The sequence below is a fragment of the Annulohypoxylon maeteangense genome (assembly GCF_022496945.1).
Source record: "Annulohypoxylon maeteangense strain CBS 123835 unplaced genomic scaffold GGS22scaffold_6, whole genome shotgun sequence".
In the NCBI taxonomy this organism is placed as follows: domain Eukaryota; kingdom Fungi; phylum Ascomycota; class Sordariomycetes; order Xylariales; family Hypoxylaceae; genus Annulohypoxylon; species Annulohypoxylon maeteangense.
Genome location: NW_025953253.1, coordinates 851,210 through 866,916, shown reverse-complemented (window position 1 = coordinate 866,916; position 15,707 = coordinate 851,210). Strand labels below are relative to the sequence as shown.

The window sequence follows — 15,707 nt, the reverse complement described above, 5'->3', positions numbered from 1 at the left end:
TTCTGCGAAGGTCGGAGTGAAGAAATGAATAAGGGGGAAAGAACAAATGCCCAATGCCGTTTTCTCGAAAATGCCGTCAGAATGCCTGCCCGCCAAACCATCACCATCCCATAAACTACCTTCATACCTATTAGTGAGTCTTACAAGGAAGCTCGTATAGCTTCATCCATCGTATATTTTTTTTCTTCTTTCGACAATGCATTCGGTGTACCCATGCCTTCTCGTGAAAAAGAAGAACCTCCGGGGAAAACGCCAAATGAATTAAGGGTATCATTGTCGAATTATTAGATAATCTTGTCTTCATATGACAGTCGTATGCAACAAAAGCGGACTCAATACCATTCTCCAGAAACTTCCGAACGCCGGGCCGGGATCTTTTCGCAAACATGATAATAAGGGTTCGACTTTTATGCCGTATGTCGATTTCGACAGTGTCAAAGCACGTTGTAGTTTGAATCTGCATGAAAAGATGTGTGACTCGATGGTTTAGGGTCTGCTGACTTGACTCTGGCTAGCGCTCGTTCGACTGCGTTCCTCCTCCTCCTCGAGCACGTCGCTGAGTCGAGTTGGATGATGGTGGCGAGGACCCATATCTCGAGCACCCGCATCGTCCCATGGTGTTGTGTAGCCCGCACCGCTGTAATCCGGCGCTGTTGAGTACTGTGGCTGATGGGGGCCCGAGGCGCCGGTCGGCTGATAGACGTTCGGCTGTGTTGCGGGGGTCTCGAACTCTTCTGCTGCAACGTCAGAACGCTTCGAAACGGGGGCGTGCTCTGGAACATTGTGCTCTTGGAAATTTCGAACGGGGCTTCTCGATGCGCCACTAGGTACCCCGTTGGGTACACCATTGTGTGCGCCATTCATGCCATTAATGTACTGACCTTCGCTGTAGGTTCCCTCTGAGCCGTAGCTCTGCTGGTGGCGTACAGACGTAGGAGTCTGAAAAGCGGGGTTGCCGCTACCCGAAGCCACGCCGGGCTTAACGGCGGGAGCCTGAGTGTACTGGGCGCGAGCGGCCGATGGTGAGGTAGGTGACTGCGCATACTCCTGGGAGTCAGGCTGGCCATATGAGCGAGGATCTCTCTGGCTACTGCCACGGCCTACACCTTGAGTCATCGGGACAACTTGGACACCGCCGACAATGGTGGGCTGACCAAGCTGCAAGGACATGGTGCGGTCTCGCTCCTCTTGCTCTCGTCGACCAAGCTCTTCCCACGCACGTCGTGCCTCCTCCTTGGAAATGGTCAATTCCTTGCGCAGCTCGGATATCTGCTTCTGCATCTTAGTGGTGTCTTGGTTATGCTCGAGGGCCTCACGAATCGCGTCTGCTCGGCTTCGTCGCTCTTCCTCGAGAGCTGCCTCGAGCATTCCCGTAACCTCCTGAGAACGTTCAATGTCGGCGCGGGTATCAAAGAACCAGCGTTGGAACTTGCGTTCTGATGAAGCGCGAAGGCGCTGTAGCTCGACTACGGCGTGGAACAGGTTGGCACCTGCAGACGAAAGGTCCGTAACCTGTCGGGATAGCTGTGCGGAAACAGGGTCCTGGTTAATCTCTTGTGCATTTTGCTCCAATCTACGGATCCAAAAGCTAGTGAGACCTTCCCAATGAGCGGACAAGGTTTCCCAGCGCTCAAATGCATGAGGGAACGAGTTCCTACCTCGTCCAAGAGCAGCGGATTCTTCGCTTAGCGGGGGAGGTAACTGCTGAGGTTGAGTCACCGAAGGGCCAGCTAATCCGGGACCAGAAGATGGACCTCCAGGTCCTTGAGCGCCGGAGGCACCTCGTGCGTGTCGTGCCGACTGCGAAGCCTGGGTTTGAGCCGTAGTGGGAATTCGTGTTTGGCCAGCGGGTCGGGAACTATTGTCTACGGTCGCGCGACCAGTAGCAGGTTGCGCCGGTCGTCTTGTAGTGGGATCAGGACCGGTCGGAATAGCACCAGGTCCAAAAGTACCAGCGCCAGCAGCAGCAGCTTGAGTCTCAGCGTCTTTTCGCTCTGCTTCTCGTCGCAACGCCTGTTCTTGTAAACGCGCCTCGGCGTCTGCATGTTCTCTCTCCATTCGTTGTCTTTCACGTTCCTGCTCTTCGCGCTGTCGCTCGCGCGCGGCCTCTCGCGCAGCTCTCTCTTGCATGATTACACGGGGGCCTCTGATACCAGAAGGGGAACCGACTGCCGCTCGTGCCGTGGTAGGTCGCGCAGATGAGGCGCCATTGCCATTTGAGGTGGCAGGGCCTCGTCCTCCCATTAGATCAGACATCGGGGCGTATAGCTCCGCAGGGTCGTCGGAAATCTGTTTAGGTCCACGTAGTGTTTGCTCAAGAGCATACAAGATGGCACTATGAGTTTGCTTCGAGATACGAAGTGCCGGGTGTGGCTGGGATCTACTCGCGTCGGCAGTAGATTGGGCGGTCTCGCGAAGTGGTGAGGGAGGGCTAATCGAAGTCGCTTGAGACTCGTCGCTTAAGTTTCCTTGCGAAAGTTGCCTCCTAGGATGTTTCGGGCGTTCTCTTCGGGGTTGCTGCTCAGTGCTAGTGAGAACGTATTGTCCCTTAGGACTAAGAGTGACGGTGACTTTGCCAATTGGTTGGCGCGTCTGTTGCGCGTCTGGCTGAGAGACGGGAGAAACTGAGAAGCGCGGGGTCCTACGAAGCCGGTGTATAGATGAAGGGGTGGCTGTTGATCGTCTATCCGGCGTAGGAGGTTGGGAGATTTGCTGATGAATTGCGCGCTGCTGGCGCTGGTATATTGAAGAAGAAGGAAATTCGTAACGGTCGTGAGAAGGTATTAAAGGCTTTTGTCCTGTCAACTTTGCTGTAGCTTCCCCAGCAGGACGAACCGAAGCTGAAGTAGACAATGTGAGGTCACCACTATAGTGGTGAGACAGCTCAGAGGACAAGATGGAAAGACAATGTGTGTATGTGTATGTGTATGTATATGTATGTATGTATGTACCAGTAGGACAGCGAAGCTTGCCAGAGAACACGTCTACCTAGGAGCTTGGCCTAGATTTGAGTGGTGTAGGTGTGACAGAAAAGCTGCTACTTGGTTGGGTGTATGTAAGATGTAGGTGGTATGTACGCGATTACAGATGGGTATGGTGTCAAGGATTTGCAGTTTTTCGAGAGAGGGAAGCGGAATGCTCCCGGGCCCCTTTAGAAAAGTGAGGGAACCAAAAAGTACACAAGATTACAGGGTGGGTATGGGTAGTTAACTTTAGGAGAGCATGAGTAGGAATTGGTACACTTGGCTGCTCAAGGAAAGGAAGCTGTTTGTGGTTGTTGTGAGGATGATGGAAAGGTATGGTGTTGTAAAGTAAAGTGGGAGGCTGGGCTAATGTAGAAAATCCGGATGGCTGGATGGCTGGTTGATGGGATGAAATAATCGCAAAGACCATTGCTAGGATACTAGGCCTGGTGAGAGAAACTGACGATATTTGAAGTCGAGTTCGGGTTCGGGTTCGAAAGTAGAAATATTCATTGGCGAAGATTTTCGGTCTCTATCGTTTATATTTCTCTTCTGATTGCAGTTGTAGTTGCAGTTGTAGTTGTCTTGTCTTGTCTGTCTCTTTAACATGGTGCCCGATGCACCATTCACATTACCACGCGACAACTAAGAGAAAGCCAGCGGTGACAGCAGCGCCAGCGCCGCGTTGTCGCTGGTAATAGACAAATGGACAAATGAAGTTTGATGTGGATTTTAGAAATTTAGATTTTCTAAAGAGCAATAAGTTGTCGCTACCATATTCACATTCCAATGGCTCTTTCCACGTTCTAGGTTTCTTTTTTCTTAAGAGCTTAAATGGTAGGAAACTACGGTCTGCTAAGCACAACAGAAAAAAAAAAGAGATCCATGGATACTGGATGGAAGCTACACTGCTACAATGCTACACTAGAAGGATGGGCACTTTCTCGCACGGTCCACTTTTTGCAACCTGACTTGACCTTGTATCACTTACTTTTCGTCATTCCATTCCCATGTACTCTATAATATTAAGAGAGGAAATAAGACGCGTGAAGAGCGAAACAGAGAATAGTCCAGTTGTTTCTTTTTATGGTAAGTGATAAGACTTATTTCCTGTTGCCTTATCTACCTAGGTATCACCCTTCAGTGTCGAAGTACATAACAAGACTAATATATGTATCTATGTACGTATTATAAGTTGAGCCAACTCAAAACGTTGTGAAGGTGGCAATGAATTGCTTGCTTTTACTTGCTTTTCATTATCACGGCTCACCTAACAGCGACCATTTTGTACCAGGTAGACATCGAATAAACATTCACGTAACTACTAGGTAGTAAAGAAGTAATACTCGAGAAGAAGAACGAGAAAGAGAAAGAGAAGAAAAAAAGACAGATCGGAACTCAATTACAACTCAAGGTCCTATCCAAGTTTGATGGGGAATCTCTAATGGGCAACGTTGAACTGGGTACGGAGTCAAGTCCAAGCCTCGAAACTTTCCCGCCGTAATGGGAGCTAAGCTGGGGAAGACCTGACAGATGCGGTAACGAACCAGATCTACTCAACTTTTGTCACACAGTGTAGGTTTCCACCAAGATCGCAGGTACAAGAGGGAGCCAAAAAGAAATGGTGGGGGCTGGGAGACCTGGAAATTTTATGAGATTAATATCAGAGCAGGGTTATTAGGGAAAATGCGAAGAAAAAAATCCCAAAGTGTGCGCTGGCAGCTCGATGACGAGACATTCTTGATTAGCGTCATGCAGGCACTGCAAAAGTCTCCACCATCCGAAACCTGACAGGTTCAGAACCGTCCCAAAAAGCTGGAAGCACACGACCCCGGGAACTTTTCCTCTCAGGGATCTTTTGGGACGTTGTCTCGGCTCGTTCCTGAAGATCGGATATTCATTAAACATTGGTATGAGATGAGAGTCTCGGAAAGGTAAACGACTTATCGATATAAATAAACAGATTATAATATATAATGGACTCAACTTTGGAATAGAGTCATTATTAAGGATTCAAATCTGATAGACAGGTAGACACTAACAAGTACCTAGGTAGGTAAGGTAGGTAGGTACCTACGAAGTAAACGACCTCAATTTAGACGAACCCGTCCCTGTACCACGGAATACCTATACCTAACACACCCAATATGCACAGCCTGCAGGGTGCAGTTATAACTTGTAATAGGAAGACACTTAAAGCTAGGAGGGATGGAAATTTTGCAATAGTGTTGGCGTACATATAGTTATAACCCTATAAAACTTGGAATGGATATGTATATTGTAAGGTATTGAACTTGTTTAACATTAAACATTGTAGGTAGGTAATTTATAGCTTCCAACGATTGACCAATCAGAAGCTCAAGTTAGAATTCGAAACCACCAAGCCACCTATTCACAGCTCTATCGACTTATGACAAACGTAGCGGGGTAGCACTTAAGCTTCTAAGGAATTAAATTTGCGCCGTAATCTGACATCTTGAACTGCTCTCCAACTTTATTATAACTTCCAGATAACTCGATCGTTCGTTCGTCAGGCTGACACTATTACTACCAGGTAGATATGATATCATATTTAAGTATATATTATCTCATGTTTAATATGTGTTGTCTAGGACGTTGGTTAGTAAATTTGCTGGAAAGTCTCTAGTTTCTCAGACCTGTGTATGTAGATGGAAGTATGATTTGTACAATACGTACTAGTCACAGTGCTGAGAATCTAAAAAAAAAAAAAAAAAAAAAAAAAAATACGTACCTACGAAGACTTGACCTGATCAGCAGTCAATATGAATAGAAGTGGGAGGAATACGAAATGAGTTCTAGAGTTTGATCCATTCTGCCATTATCCTCAAAAATGAATAGTATTGTGATTTGCAACGAACCCAGAATTTAGTGTTACCACCCTCTATTCGACGGACGTGATCAAGGCATTGATCCTACATGCCCTCCCACGAGGGAGTACGCATACTGGGCGAGTGCTATATCTAGTTGTAATCTACTGTACTGCAATGCTCCCAGCTACTTACCGCGTAGTATCCAATTCACAGCTTACTACATAGATCTTGCAGAGCCAACCGTTACTGATTCCTATAAACCAAGTGTCTCACCTTAACCAGCCTTAACTCGCCTATATCAAGTCATATACCACTATGTCCAAGCACGGCAACGTACAGCAATACAAAACATCTACGGATCACGGAAACAAGCAAATCGAGGGTTTTGGTTAAAAACAAAAACAAAAACAAGTTCTGGTCAAGGGTATCTGCTAATGAACGCTATGATTAGAACTCTCAGTTCTATCCTAATTACAAAGAGAGTATTGGTGGTCTATATGTATGTTTCTGGGTCGATATCCCGCCGTCGGCGCGAGACCATCTCTAGTAGTCGTAGCGGTAGCAGAAGTGGCCGTTCACGGTGTTAAGCACATCCCGGACCTTGAGGTCGGGGCACTTAGCGCCGCAGATCTCGCCAACGTAGACCATGGTGTCAAGCGTTAGAGGCGAGCAGTTCGTGTTGTCAGCACAGCCGCTGATCGAGGTAGTGCGGGTAGCGACATCGTCAAGCTGCCACTTGCGGAAAGCATAGTCAACGAAGAGATGGTGCATGAAGAAAGATGGGTCACCGGGGGAGGCGATGGCATCAGCCATAACACCACCAACACCGTTGTGGCCTTGGGCGTGGTAACTATAGTATCAAGTCAGAATCAGATCATCGGTTAGTGACGTAGATTGTTAACTTACGTGAACTCAACGCAGCTGTGGAAGTCGGGGTAAGAGGTACGAGATCGGCAGGTGTCCCAAGCGTTCTGTCCAGTCTGGGCGGTGACCTGTTCGTTGACCGCACGCTGAAGGCAGTGCATGTTATCGGTGACCATACCGGGTCCAAGGCTCAACTGCAGACCGGCAAATTTCTACGATTTTTGTTAGTTCACATTTGAAATTTACGATGAAAAAGGCTACTGCCTGAAGGATCTGCGAAACTTACACCGTCGTTCACGCAAGTAGCGGCGCCGTTAACGGGGGCGGGAAGAGTGCCGAAGTACTCAGGGGTAAAGATGGTAGCCTGTGCGAACCTGCCAGCCCACTTCTTCTCATCCCACCAGGGGAAAGCACGGTCGAAGCCACACTCATCACGCATAATCTGCTCGAGGGCCCAAACGTAGTAACGGTGCCATAGAAGGAACTTGTGTGTCTGCTGCGTGGTGCTCTTGCTGTGGATGTTGGGCGAGTACGCCTGGTGGAGGCGAACAATGTCCTCGAAACGGCTCTTGGACGGGGCGAACTTTCCGGAAGGGGGAGCCTTCATCAGGCACTGGAAGGCATCGACGAAAGCCGCCTTGTCCGACGCGGAGTAGTTATCCCACTCGAAGCGGATGTTCGGGTTAGAGCATTCGCCAGTAGCAGCGGCGCTGTTGGTGCCTTGAAGGCTTTGAGAGGTCTGGTTGCTCGAGACGCTCGGGCTTTGGGTGGTCTCGGCAGTCTCGGTGCTCGGAGTGGCACTCTGAGTAGTACTCTGAGTGCTCTCGGTCTTCTCCGTGTCCTCGGCACTGTCGCTGTCGCTCTCGGTGCTAGTGCTAACCTTCTCCTCCTGTAGCCCCTGAGTCTCCTGTTCCTGGGGCTTCTTGTGACTGCCAGCGTGGGCAAGCTTTCCGAGGGTCTCGTCGAGAACATCACTCACTACATCGGTAACAGCCTCGAAGATGCTGGAAATCGGCAGTGCAGTGAAGTTCGTCCCAACCAAATCCAACCTATTAATAGCATCCTCAATAGAAATCGAATGAACTCCTCCGAACTGCTCGAGCGGGAGACCCTCGAGCAATGGCAGCCGCTTAACGGGAATCGACGCGGCGGACGCCGCCGAAACAAACAAAGCGACGGCAACCTTCATGATGATATTCTGTTACTGTATATATGTGAATATGTATATATATATATACAGTAAATGAAAATAAACGAGTGGCAGACGATCGAGATCGCTGAGGAAAGAAAGAGCCTAACTGAAGATGCCGCGGCGGCGCCTCTCCCGGTCTTATAGTCCCTCTACTACTCTTACCGTTGCGGGTCCTTCTCTATCTTCTAAAAACCCATTGTGGAGATGATTCCCCCGACTACTACTACGTAGGATAACGAGCATTCAACCCCCTCCCCTCCCCCCGGTTCTGTCGAAGGCGGCTTGTCATCCGTGCACATTATTATACGTCGACCCTTGGGTCCTACCCCATCTAGTGGAAGAGGTGGTGTGTTTAGTTACCAGGTTGGCGTGTAATTATTGGTTCCCTCTGGTAATGCGGCATCTCGACCAGTACGCGGTGTGTAAAAGGCTAGAAGCTGACCGTTATTACTGCGTTGTATGCAGCATACGAGATTAACATTGCTGTGGCGCTGCTAATGGGGTCGACTAGCGGTCCCTTCATCTTTGAAGACAAGGGGAAGCTGATCCTAACTCGGATCGAGCATGATACCCATAAGCTTACCAGGACGAATCGGGTAGCTGACTACTGCGTCAGCCCTGTCCTTAGCCAATTAGAGAGGGGATTGACAAAAAAGATTGACAGGGCCAGTCCAGTTAGCGGCTCCGCTAAACACGTTGAAACTTGGCTTCCGCAAATCGCGATACGAAGGAACAAGCGACTAGCAATGGGCTCGCTTATTAAGTCATTTATGAAGTTCATTCGATATTTACTATGACGTTATATACCTGGGTAGATATTTCGTGAGTTGATCAAGATCAAGTACCACACATAATACCTACTCAACTGCACGAGCTATGTAAGGAATTGAAGGCCACTGCGAACCTTGGAAGTAATAGAGTACGGCCATCACCCCCGTCACTGAGATAATTACTGTGAGGCCGAGGTAGAGAGTAGCTGAAAATGTATAGTCAACTCAGGGGCTGAGGGGTCGAGAGGCACTTCGGTACCTTCGTTAAATTACCATTAGATGTACGACCGAGGTCTCCGAATTTACGGATCTGGAAACCAGGCGACCAACCAGGGACCGGGGTAAGACAAGGGTCTATTTTCTCTTACGCTGTAATAATTATTTTCCCATTTCCTTATGAAAAAGATGAAAACTGGGTTAATATGCCGTGCCCATATTTTAGAGCCATGGGGTGCCAAGAAAGCGTGCTGAAAATATCTTTTTTTTAACATGGGATGGCCTGATGAGAAAAATGCCAACATCGTATCGAACGAGATTTTATTATTACATTGTTAATAGGAATCAAGCGTGATGAGTAGCTGGCTGTTGGCCGTTGGACGACAGTTGTTGAATGGATTTCATGGGGCACAGAAAGCGGTGATAGAAAGGCTATGGAAATAAGTATGATACATATTACATAGTACCCAGGCAGCCAGAACAGCAGCATAAGGGGGAGGTGGAGGTTCATATGAATTCCGTGGGACTAAAATGTTCCCATTGTTAAATCCGCATACTACGTAAGGTCCAATGTAAAATCCTATCACAATTTCCAAGTTACCCCTTATTTATACTACTCTATACTAAAAGGAGAGCTGTGTGGCTGTGCAGCCTAGGGGGACTTTTCTAATTTTTATTTTTAAAATTATTTTAGTAGGTAGGCTTCCTAATTAGACTTGCATATCGTGAAAGCTATGTACCGCTGGTAAAGGGAATATTAAAGGGTGTTCGTATATGTGCCTACGTAAGTGGCTTTATTTATCGATTTCGAGATGCCGTTGGTGGTATAGGGTCCTTTTGAAAGGAATAAGGGGATATTCTACCTACAAACGGTAGGTGAAGATGCTTAGGATTAGATCAATTGATGCATGTGTCATGCAAATACGGAATATATGTAGTTGACGTGTATATAATCTCCTAAATAGCCTATCTCAATCATATGTTTATTTTATTACTTCGACGAAATTGTAACGGAAATATTCTCGTTTTAATATATCCGGTTCTGTTGATATTACTATTGTGTTTTTCTTGTTCTTTTTGGGCGAACATAAGCTGGTGGGCATCATTCCTTTATGTATGCCTTGAACTTCCCGCGTTTTGTCTTTCTACTGACTTTAGTTCGCATCAAAGCTCGGGAAGAAAACAGACGACTGGGACCATCGTCTACCCACCTGTTCGCATATGAATTTTCCGACGCTTGTCTTAGAATAATAAAGAGGTAGCATCGGTTTGGGTCCTCAGAAAGGACTATTTATTCAATTATTGACTATTTGCAGATAGCCAAATTAGTAGCCAACTTATATAAAATATACAATTGCTTAGGTACTGAACTGCTCGAATAAATGCTGGTGCATCTCCTCGATCGGGAAATATCAGCATGAGCCCGAGACTTTCGATCTATCGAGTGCATGTTACTAGGTATGTACTATGTTAAGAAGTCGCATTAGCTGTACTGCTGCAGCTCTCGGCGCAGGCACTCAATCAGGTCCGATTTTGTTGGTGTGTTTGGACCTGCAGGACGCAGTGTCGATCTATTCTGTAGAATTATGGGATTGTGGAATTGTGGAATTATTGAGTAAGTAGATACCTGCCGTGCCTATGATGTACCTAGGTAGGTAGATTTCAGCATGTTAAACGTACAACTTGGAAGTCATGCGAAGGGTTGAGTCTCGAAAGTAGGTATATACATGGGAACTAAGAGGTATTATATCCATTATAACCATAATATTTAGAGATAGAAAAGACTACCTGTGGTCCTGTGTAGTGCGATGGCATAGTGTGGAATAAGAGGACAACAGTGAATACTTTTTTTTATTTTCTTTTTGGGTTCCTCGCAAATTTCTTCCTTTGAGGTAGGTTGGTCTTAGAACTTAGGTTTCGTACCTGCATGTAACCTCGACAATATTATTTGCTAGGTCTCTACGATGCAATTGATGTCAGCTTTTAAAGAATGCCATTGTTCAAATAGGGTTTGCAAACAAAAACAGAAGCATATGCAAGAAGAATCGGAAAGACGCTCCGGCTCCAAAAAAAAAAAAGTTTCAGCCACTGTGGATGATTCTTGCCGCAGGGGCTTTTTACGGCTGGAATCCTTGGAGAACCCCCTAAAAGACCGAACATGAACGGCACGGGTGAAAACAGGAGGCACCGGAGGCCGTCCAAGTTTCCCCTCCTTCCTTCTCCCTGCTTGAAATATACATTTTCTTTTAGTTACCTAATCAAAGGGAAGTATAAGTTCAACTTTTACTACCTACTTACCTACTAGGTACCTAAATTGTCCCAAACTCTCTCTAAAACACTTCCTAGTCTCCTGGACTAAACATCACATAATATCTACCTTCTTCAATATCTACGAGAAATTCTATGAAGGCGAAAGAGAATATTAAAAAAAAAAAATTTAAAAAAACGATATTCGTCCTTTTCGGTTTATACGCGTCTAGTTTCCTGCATGTTTTAAGGAATAGACCATCTACCCGCTACATGTCGCTTAAAACAGTTCGAGGCTTACAACTTTCTTCTTCTTTCGCAAGCCCGAGACAAGGATAAAGGACATACATAAGCAAGATCAGTGAATTAATTGCTCAATCTTGTAAAGAGGCTAACATATACATATGTAGGCGTCTGCAGGCGAGAGATCCGCACTATTGGCACGATCTACAAGATCAAATACCACCCAGAGTGTCGATCTCCCGGAGCCTCAGCCGGAGTGGAAGAAGGAAAGAAAAGAAAAGAGAGAGAGAGAGAGAGAGAAAATGCATGCCACCGTATGCTAATCTGCATACCTAGTAGGTACGGTCTGTCTGGTATGGTAATAAAAAAGTTTACTTGTCAAAAGTAGACACTAAATACTTGGTCGGAGTTTATGACGTCGATGTCGCCGTAATGTCTCGGCGGTTAACCAACCACGAGCGGTGCTTTCATAGCTTTCATATGTTGGGCTTCTCGCTAGTGAGAAAAAAACAACAACAGAGAGTCAGCGCCAACGCGACCACAATATGGAAGTTCGAGGTCCCATACCCGCCATTAAGCCCTGCTGAATATGAGGCGGTATAGTTCACATATGATCACTCAATTCGGCACCAGTACGGTATTAATTAGGTATCTACCTAGTACGCACGTATGTGAAGTACATGGAACCATTATCGCGCTGGCTGGTAGGTGGAGTCGAACCGCAAAGCGCGTTTCCGTCTAATCGGTCTAATCGGTCTAATCGACGAGTTGACAAGTCGACTACGCTCTTTACGCGTCTCCCTTCTCCTTCTGATCCGTCACTTTTTAGGCGGTGTCTAGGCGGCGGTATCTACCTACCTTCAGGGCTAGTCGCACCTCTGCTACGGAGCTCAGTGGAAGGCCCGAGTCCCCCTCCTCGTGGTGGTTGGAATGGCTGTACCCGATACATTCTTTCTGCATAGCGGAAAGAGATCCCTTCTCTCGCCAATCAGTAGGTAATGTCGCTGTTTGTTCCCGTTCATCTCAAATCTCAAATCCCAAATCCCAAATCACAACCGGCCTGGATAGGTGATATCAGTTTTTTAATATTGCACCTGGCCGGCAAAGAAGCGAGAGGTGAGATGCGGAAGTCGGTTTAATTCTTCATACCGCCACCAACATACGGACGGTATTTGACAATATTTCTCTCGATAACCCCATTTGCTATACTATACCAAGGATCTAGGCATTCCGTTCCCCCGGTCCGTGACGTAAGGTACCATACGATTGGAACTTGCATAGCGAGATCCTAAATGCAAGACGGATCTCACACATAAGGTATTTGGTCTCCCTCCCTTGCTGTTATGCATTCTGCACAAACAATTCCTTTCCTAGCCCCACCTGGCTCACCTACTGGCTCACCTACTTGCTCACCTACTTGTCTGCTTGTTCACCTACTTGCCCACCTACCTTGGCACCTACACTGCCTAGTACAGCGTAGCAGACCTCTCCATATGCTGATCGTTCCGAGCTTGATACAAAAGGTATCCCTATCGGCCACACTTCTTGTTGATTGATTCACATTCTGATTTTGGTCTCTCCCCCGCATGTCTCTTTTATCTACTGTATCATTTATGTACTGATCCCGCCCCCGATCGTCCTGATCTGCGAACTGGTGTTCTTTTGTTTGGATTTGTGCTGTCTTGGTAGGACACCAACTTCTCCTCCAGATACCCTATATACTGCACATATCCGTCATAGGGACTCAGAGCTGGATTCCAATCTCGATCGATTCCTTTTCTTCTCTTCAAACTCAGCCGGATCATGGACTTTGTCAACCACCCGTACCGAGACGGGTTCGTCCTTAATAGAGGGAACTTCTCGACGGACGTCAACGTCATCCCACCAAGGCCACCGAGGAAGTCCAGTCTTAATAATAACTTTTCTTATCCTAGACCGGATAGTCAACTACGTCGCCATGAGTCAAGTGATAGTTGTTCGTCACTAGCGTCGAATGGCTCTGTGCCGGGGATGACCGACTCCTCTGATTCAGAGACATCATTCGAGGATGATAGTAACTATAATACGACGGCTGGTGAGATATGGGATACGTTTTGGCCAGATAGTGCGTCTATCCGCGGGGAACAATATCCCGCTCTTCTACGGACCTCCCAGGCGCCAAATTATTTCACCAAGAACTTCCCCCAACACGAATTTCACGAAACCGATGATACAATTACCATCCCGGAGTTAAAGCAGGACTGTAAAGAAAATTTTAATTCATCCTGCGACACGCCGACACCACAACCATCTCCTCCGCGTTCTGCGGCAAGGAATGGTCAACCTACATATTCTGTTTATCCTAGACTAGAACCTGCCCATATGCTACGAGTCCCCCTTCCGCCACGGACTTCATCACTTAATACAGCACCATCATCACCACCCCGGCGCCATGCGCACAAGTCAAGTAGACCAAACTTAAACCTCAAATCTAGCAAGTCGTCTCATAACCTTCGACCGTGTCGTGCTGGCCTCCCGACTTCCAGGGTACCTATGCTACCAGTATCAGCCAACTCGGTTCCTGCGTCCCCTGCTCATCCTCCGCCACCTCCACCTAGGGCTCTCCGCTCAGTAACTTCAGCTATAAACTTGCGCGATAAACAAGGTGCTCTTAATCAGAGCCACCACAATGCTGTAGTACCACTTTCGCCGCTCAATCCAACGACTCCTACCGAAGAATCGCAACCAACTCTACGACCGGAGATTGAGCGCCTCGTCTCTGTGTTTGAAGTCGACTCGGATCATGAATCGTACATGGAGAGCAATAGTTTTACTAGGCGGATTGCCCGTGGATTTCACAAGAAAAGCGCTAGTGAAAAACGGAATGACGGTAGCCGTCGCGGGAGCTCTGATTCCCAGGGCTCTGAAAAGGAGAATACGAATCGCAAGCGAGGTGGCAGTTTAGGCCGGATTCTTGGGCTTAAGAGTCGATAATCTCGGGTACCTGTCCGGGTCGTTTCATCTAATTATTCTATTTCCTACGCGGTGCCTTTCTTCCACCGGAAGCAGTTTGTCTGCATCTCAGAAACTCGCCACGAATCTTTACACCCAATTCCCCCCTATGTTTTTATGACGTTTCTCTGGCTGGCCGGCATGTACGAGATCGAGGATGTCTTATGAGTCTAGCAATGGGCGATGAGAAAACGGTGCATACGACCGACTTAAAAGGAGTGCGATATTGACTGGCACAAATTTGATATATTACATGTTTTACGTTGATAGAACATACAACCTCGCTCGGGCGAGATGGGGCGCAATAAGGAAAAGCAAGAAAAAGTTCGGGGTTGTCAGATCCCCATCATGTTACCAACGCCATCATGATGATTATACGACCATGATTGCGACAGCGAGGGATGAGATATGCCGATGGGAAATAGCAGCGTTCCTATGACGATCATCCACTTATGTTCTATTATGTCGATCTATTTGTTTTCAAGAATAAGCTCGGGGCGTTTTTGTTTGTTTATTCTTATTGGTATCGTTGTACAATATTACTATTTACTTCCACATCATAGCAAAGATCTGAGACATTAAAACTAACTATTCATCGTATTTCCCGCGTAGTCATGAGTATAGTAATACGTATATATCTAACGTACAGAATTTTTAGTTCCTTTGTCTCAAGTTAAAGTCAATGATTCGGTGAAATCCCATAGTATGTAAATGAATGATCCCATGAATGCTCACCAACCATAGATACGTTTATCAACCCGTAAGCTGCTGGATTCGACTAAGGCGCGGTAAATGTCCGTTCTTGGCTAACTCTTCGATAAAGAGGTAGTTCGCGCGTTTAAAAAGGCATAGTTGTCCCAGGCATTATCAACATAACACAGGTCTCACTTTTATGAGCCCTGCGTAGATTCGCAAGCTAGGTAAAGTTGGCTAGATAAGGTAAACAATAGAAAAAAAGATCGTGGAATTTAGAAAAAAATTATCGTGGCTAACCGATCGATCATACAGACAAGGAAACGGACTGTTGGAATTTGTTGGTGCTAGATTAAATCGATATTCTCCCTGTATCCGAGTAGGACCGAGTTATGAAGAGATGGTTGAGAGTGATACTTAGGTATCCCTAAGGCTGGCTAGATTTTTTTTTTTTTTTTGAAGAATCCAATGAACACCTATTACATACAAGCCTAATCTGTACAGTAACTAACTTAGTAGCTTAGGTACCTACCTACATATATATCCTGCGTATTCTTATCTCATTGGCCCCCTTCTTGGCTTATCTGTGTAGGTAGGTAATAAGGCTTCGTGCAGCCCGCCATCAATAAGAAAAATGAAGTAGCAGTTTATGTCCTAGAGCGTACTTAATAAAGATATAACACAGCTGATTGACTCG

The 15,707-nt window shown here is 46.6% G+C and overlaps 3 protein-coding genes across 3 annotated transcripts; 1 reads left to right on the top strand and 2 right to left on the bottom strand.

The window, feature by feature from the left end:
- Positions 1 to 486: 486 nt before the first annotated feature.
- Positions 487 to 4,247, bottom strand: GGS22DRAFT_187376 (uncharacterized protein; the record flags this gene model as incomplete). The annotated part of the gene is made up of 2 exons (XM_047964580.1): positions 487 to 2,866; positions 4,234 to 4,247. The coding sequence occupies 2 exons, from the start codon at positions 4,245 to 4,247 to the stop codon at positions 487 to 489; spliced, it is 2,394 nt and encodes a 797-aa protein (XP_047819976.1).
- A 1,936-nt stretch (positions 4,248 to 6,183) lies between these two features.
- On the bottom strand, positions 6,184 to 8,091 carry GGS22DRAFT_160032 (uncharacterized protein). The gene is made up of 3 exons (XM_047960872.1): positions 6,945 to 8,091; positions 6,701 to 6,870; positions 6,184 to 6,644 (listed from the first exon to the last, which is right to left on the bottom strand). Exons 1-3 carry the CDS (start codon positions 7,845 to 7,847, stop codon positions 6,338 to 6,340), a joined length of 1,380 nt encoding a protein of 459 aa, XP_047819975.1. The 5' UTR covers positions 7,848 to 8,091; the 3' UTR covers positions 6,184 to 6,337.
- A 4,915-nt stretch (positions 8,092 to 13,006) lies between these two features.
- Positions 13,007 to 14,435, top strand: GGS22DRAFT_124797 (uncharacterized protein). Its single transcript, XM_047958310.1, has one exon. It carries the CDS (start codon positions 13,130 to 13,132, stop codon positions 14,297 to 14,299), a length of 1,170 nt encoding a protein of 389 aa, XP_047819974.1. The 5' UTR covers positions 13,007 to 13,129; the 3' UTR covers positions 14,300 to 14,435.
- Positions 14,436 to 15,707: the final 1,272 nt, after the last annotated feature.

Coding starts and splice junctions, on each gene's coding strand:
- GGS22DRAFT_160032 (XM_047960872.1), bottom strand. CDS start 7,847: ATGAAGGTTGCCGTCGCTTTGTTTGTTTCGGCGGCGTCCGCCGCGTCG. Junction 6,871..6,944: donor CTACTTGCGTGAACGACGGT/GTAAGTTTCGCA, acceptor CAAAAATCGTAG/AAATTTGCCGGTCTGCAGTT. Junction 6,645..6,700: donor CACAGCTGCGTTGAGTTCAC/GTAAGTTAACAA, acceptor TTGATACTATAG/TTACCACGCCCAAGGCCACA.
- GGS22DRAFT_124797 (XM_047958310.1), top strand. CDS start 13,130: ATGGACTTTGTCAACCACCCGTACCGAGACGGGTTCGTCCTTAATAGA.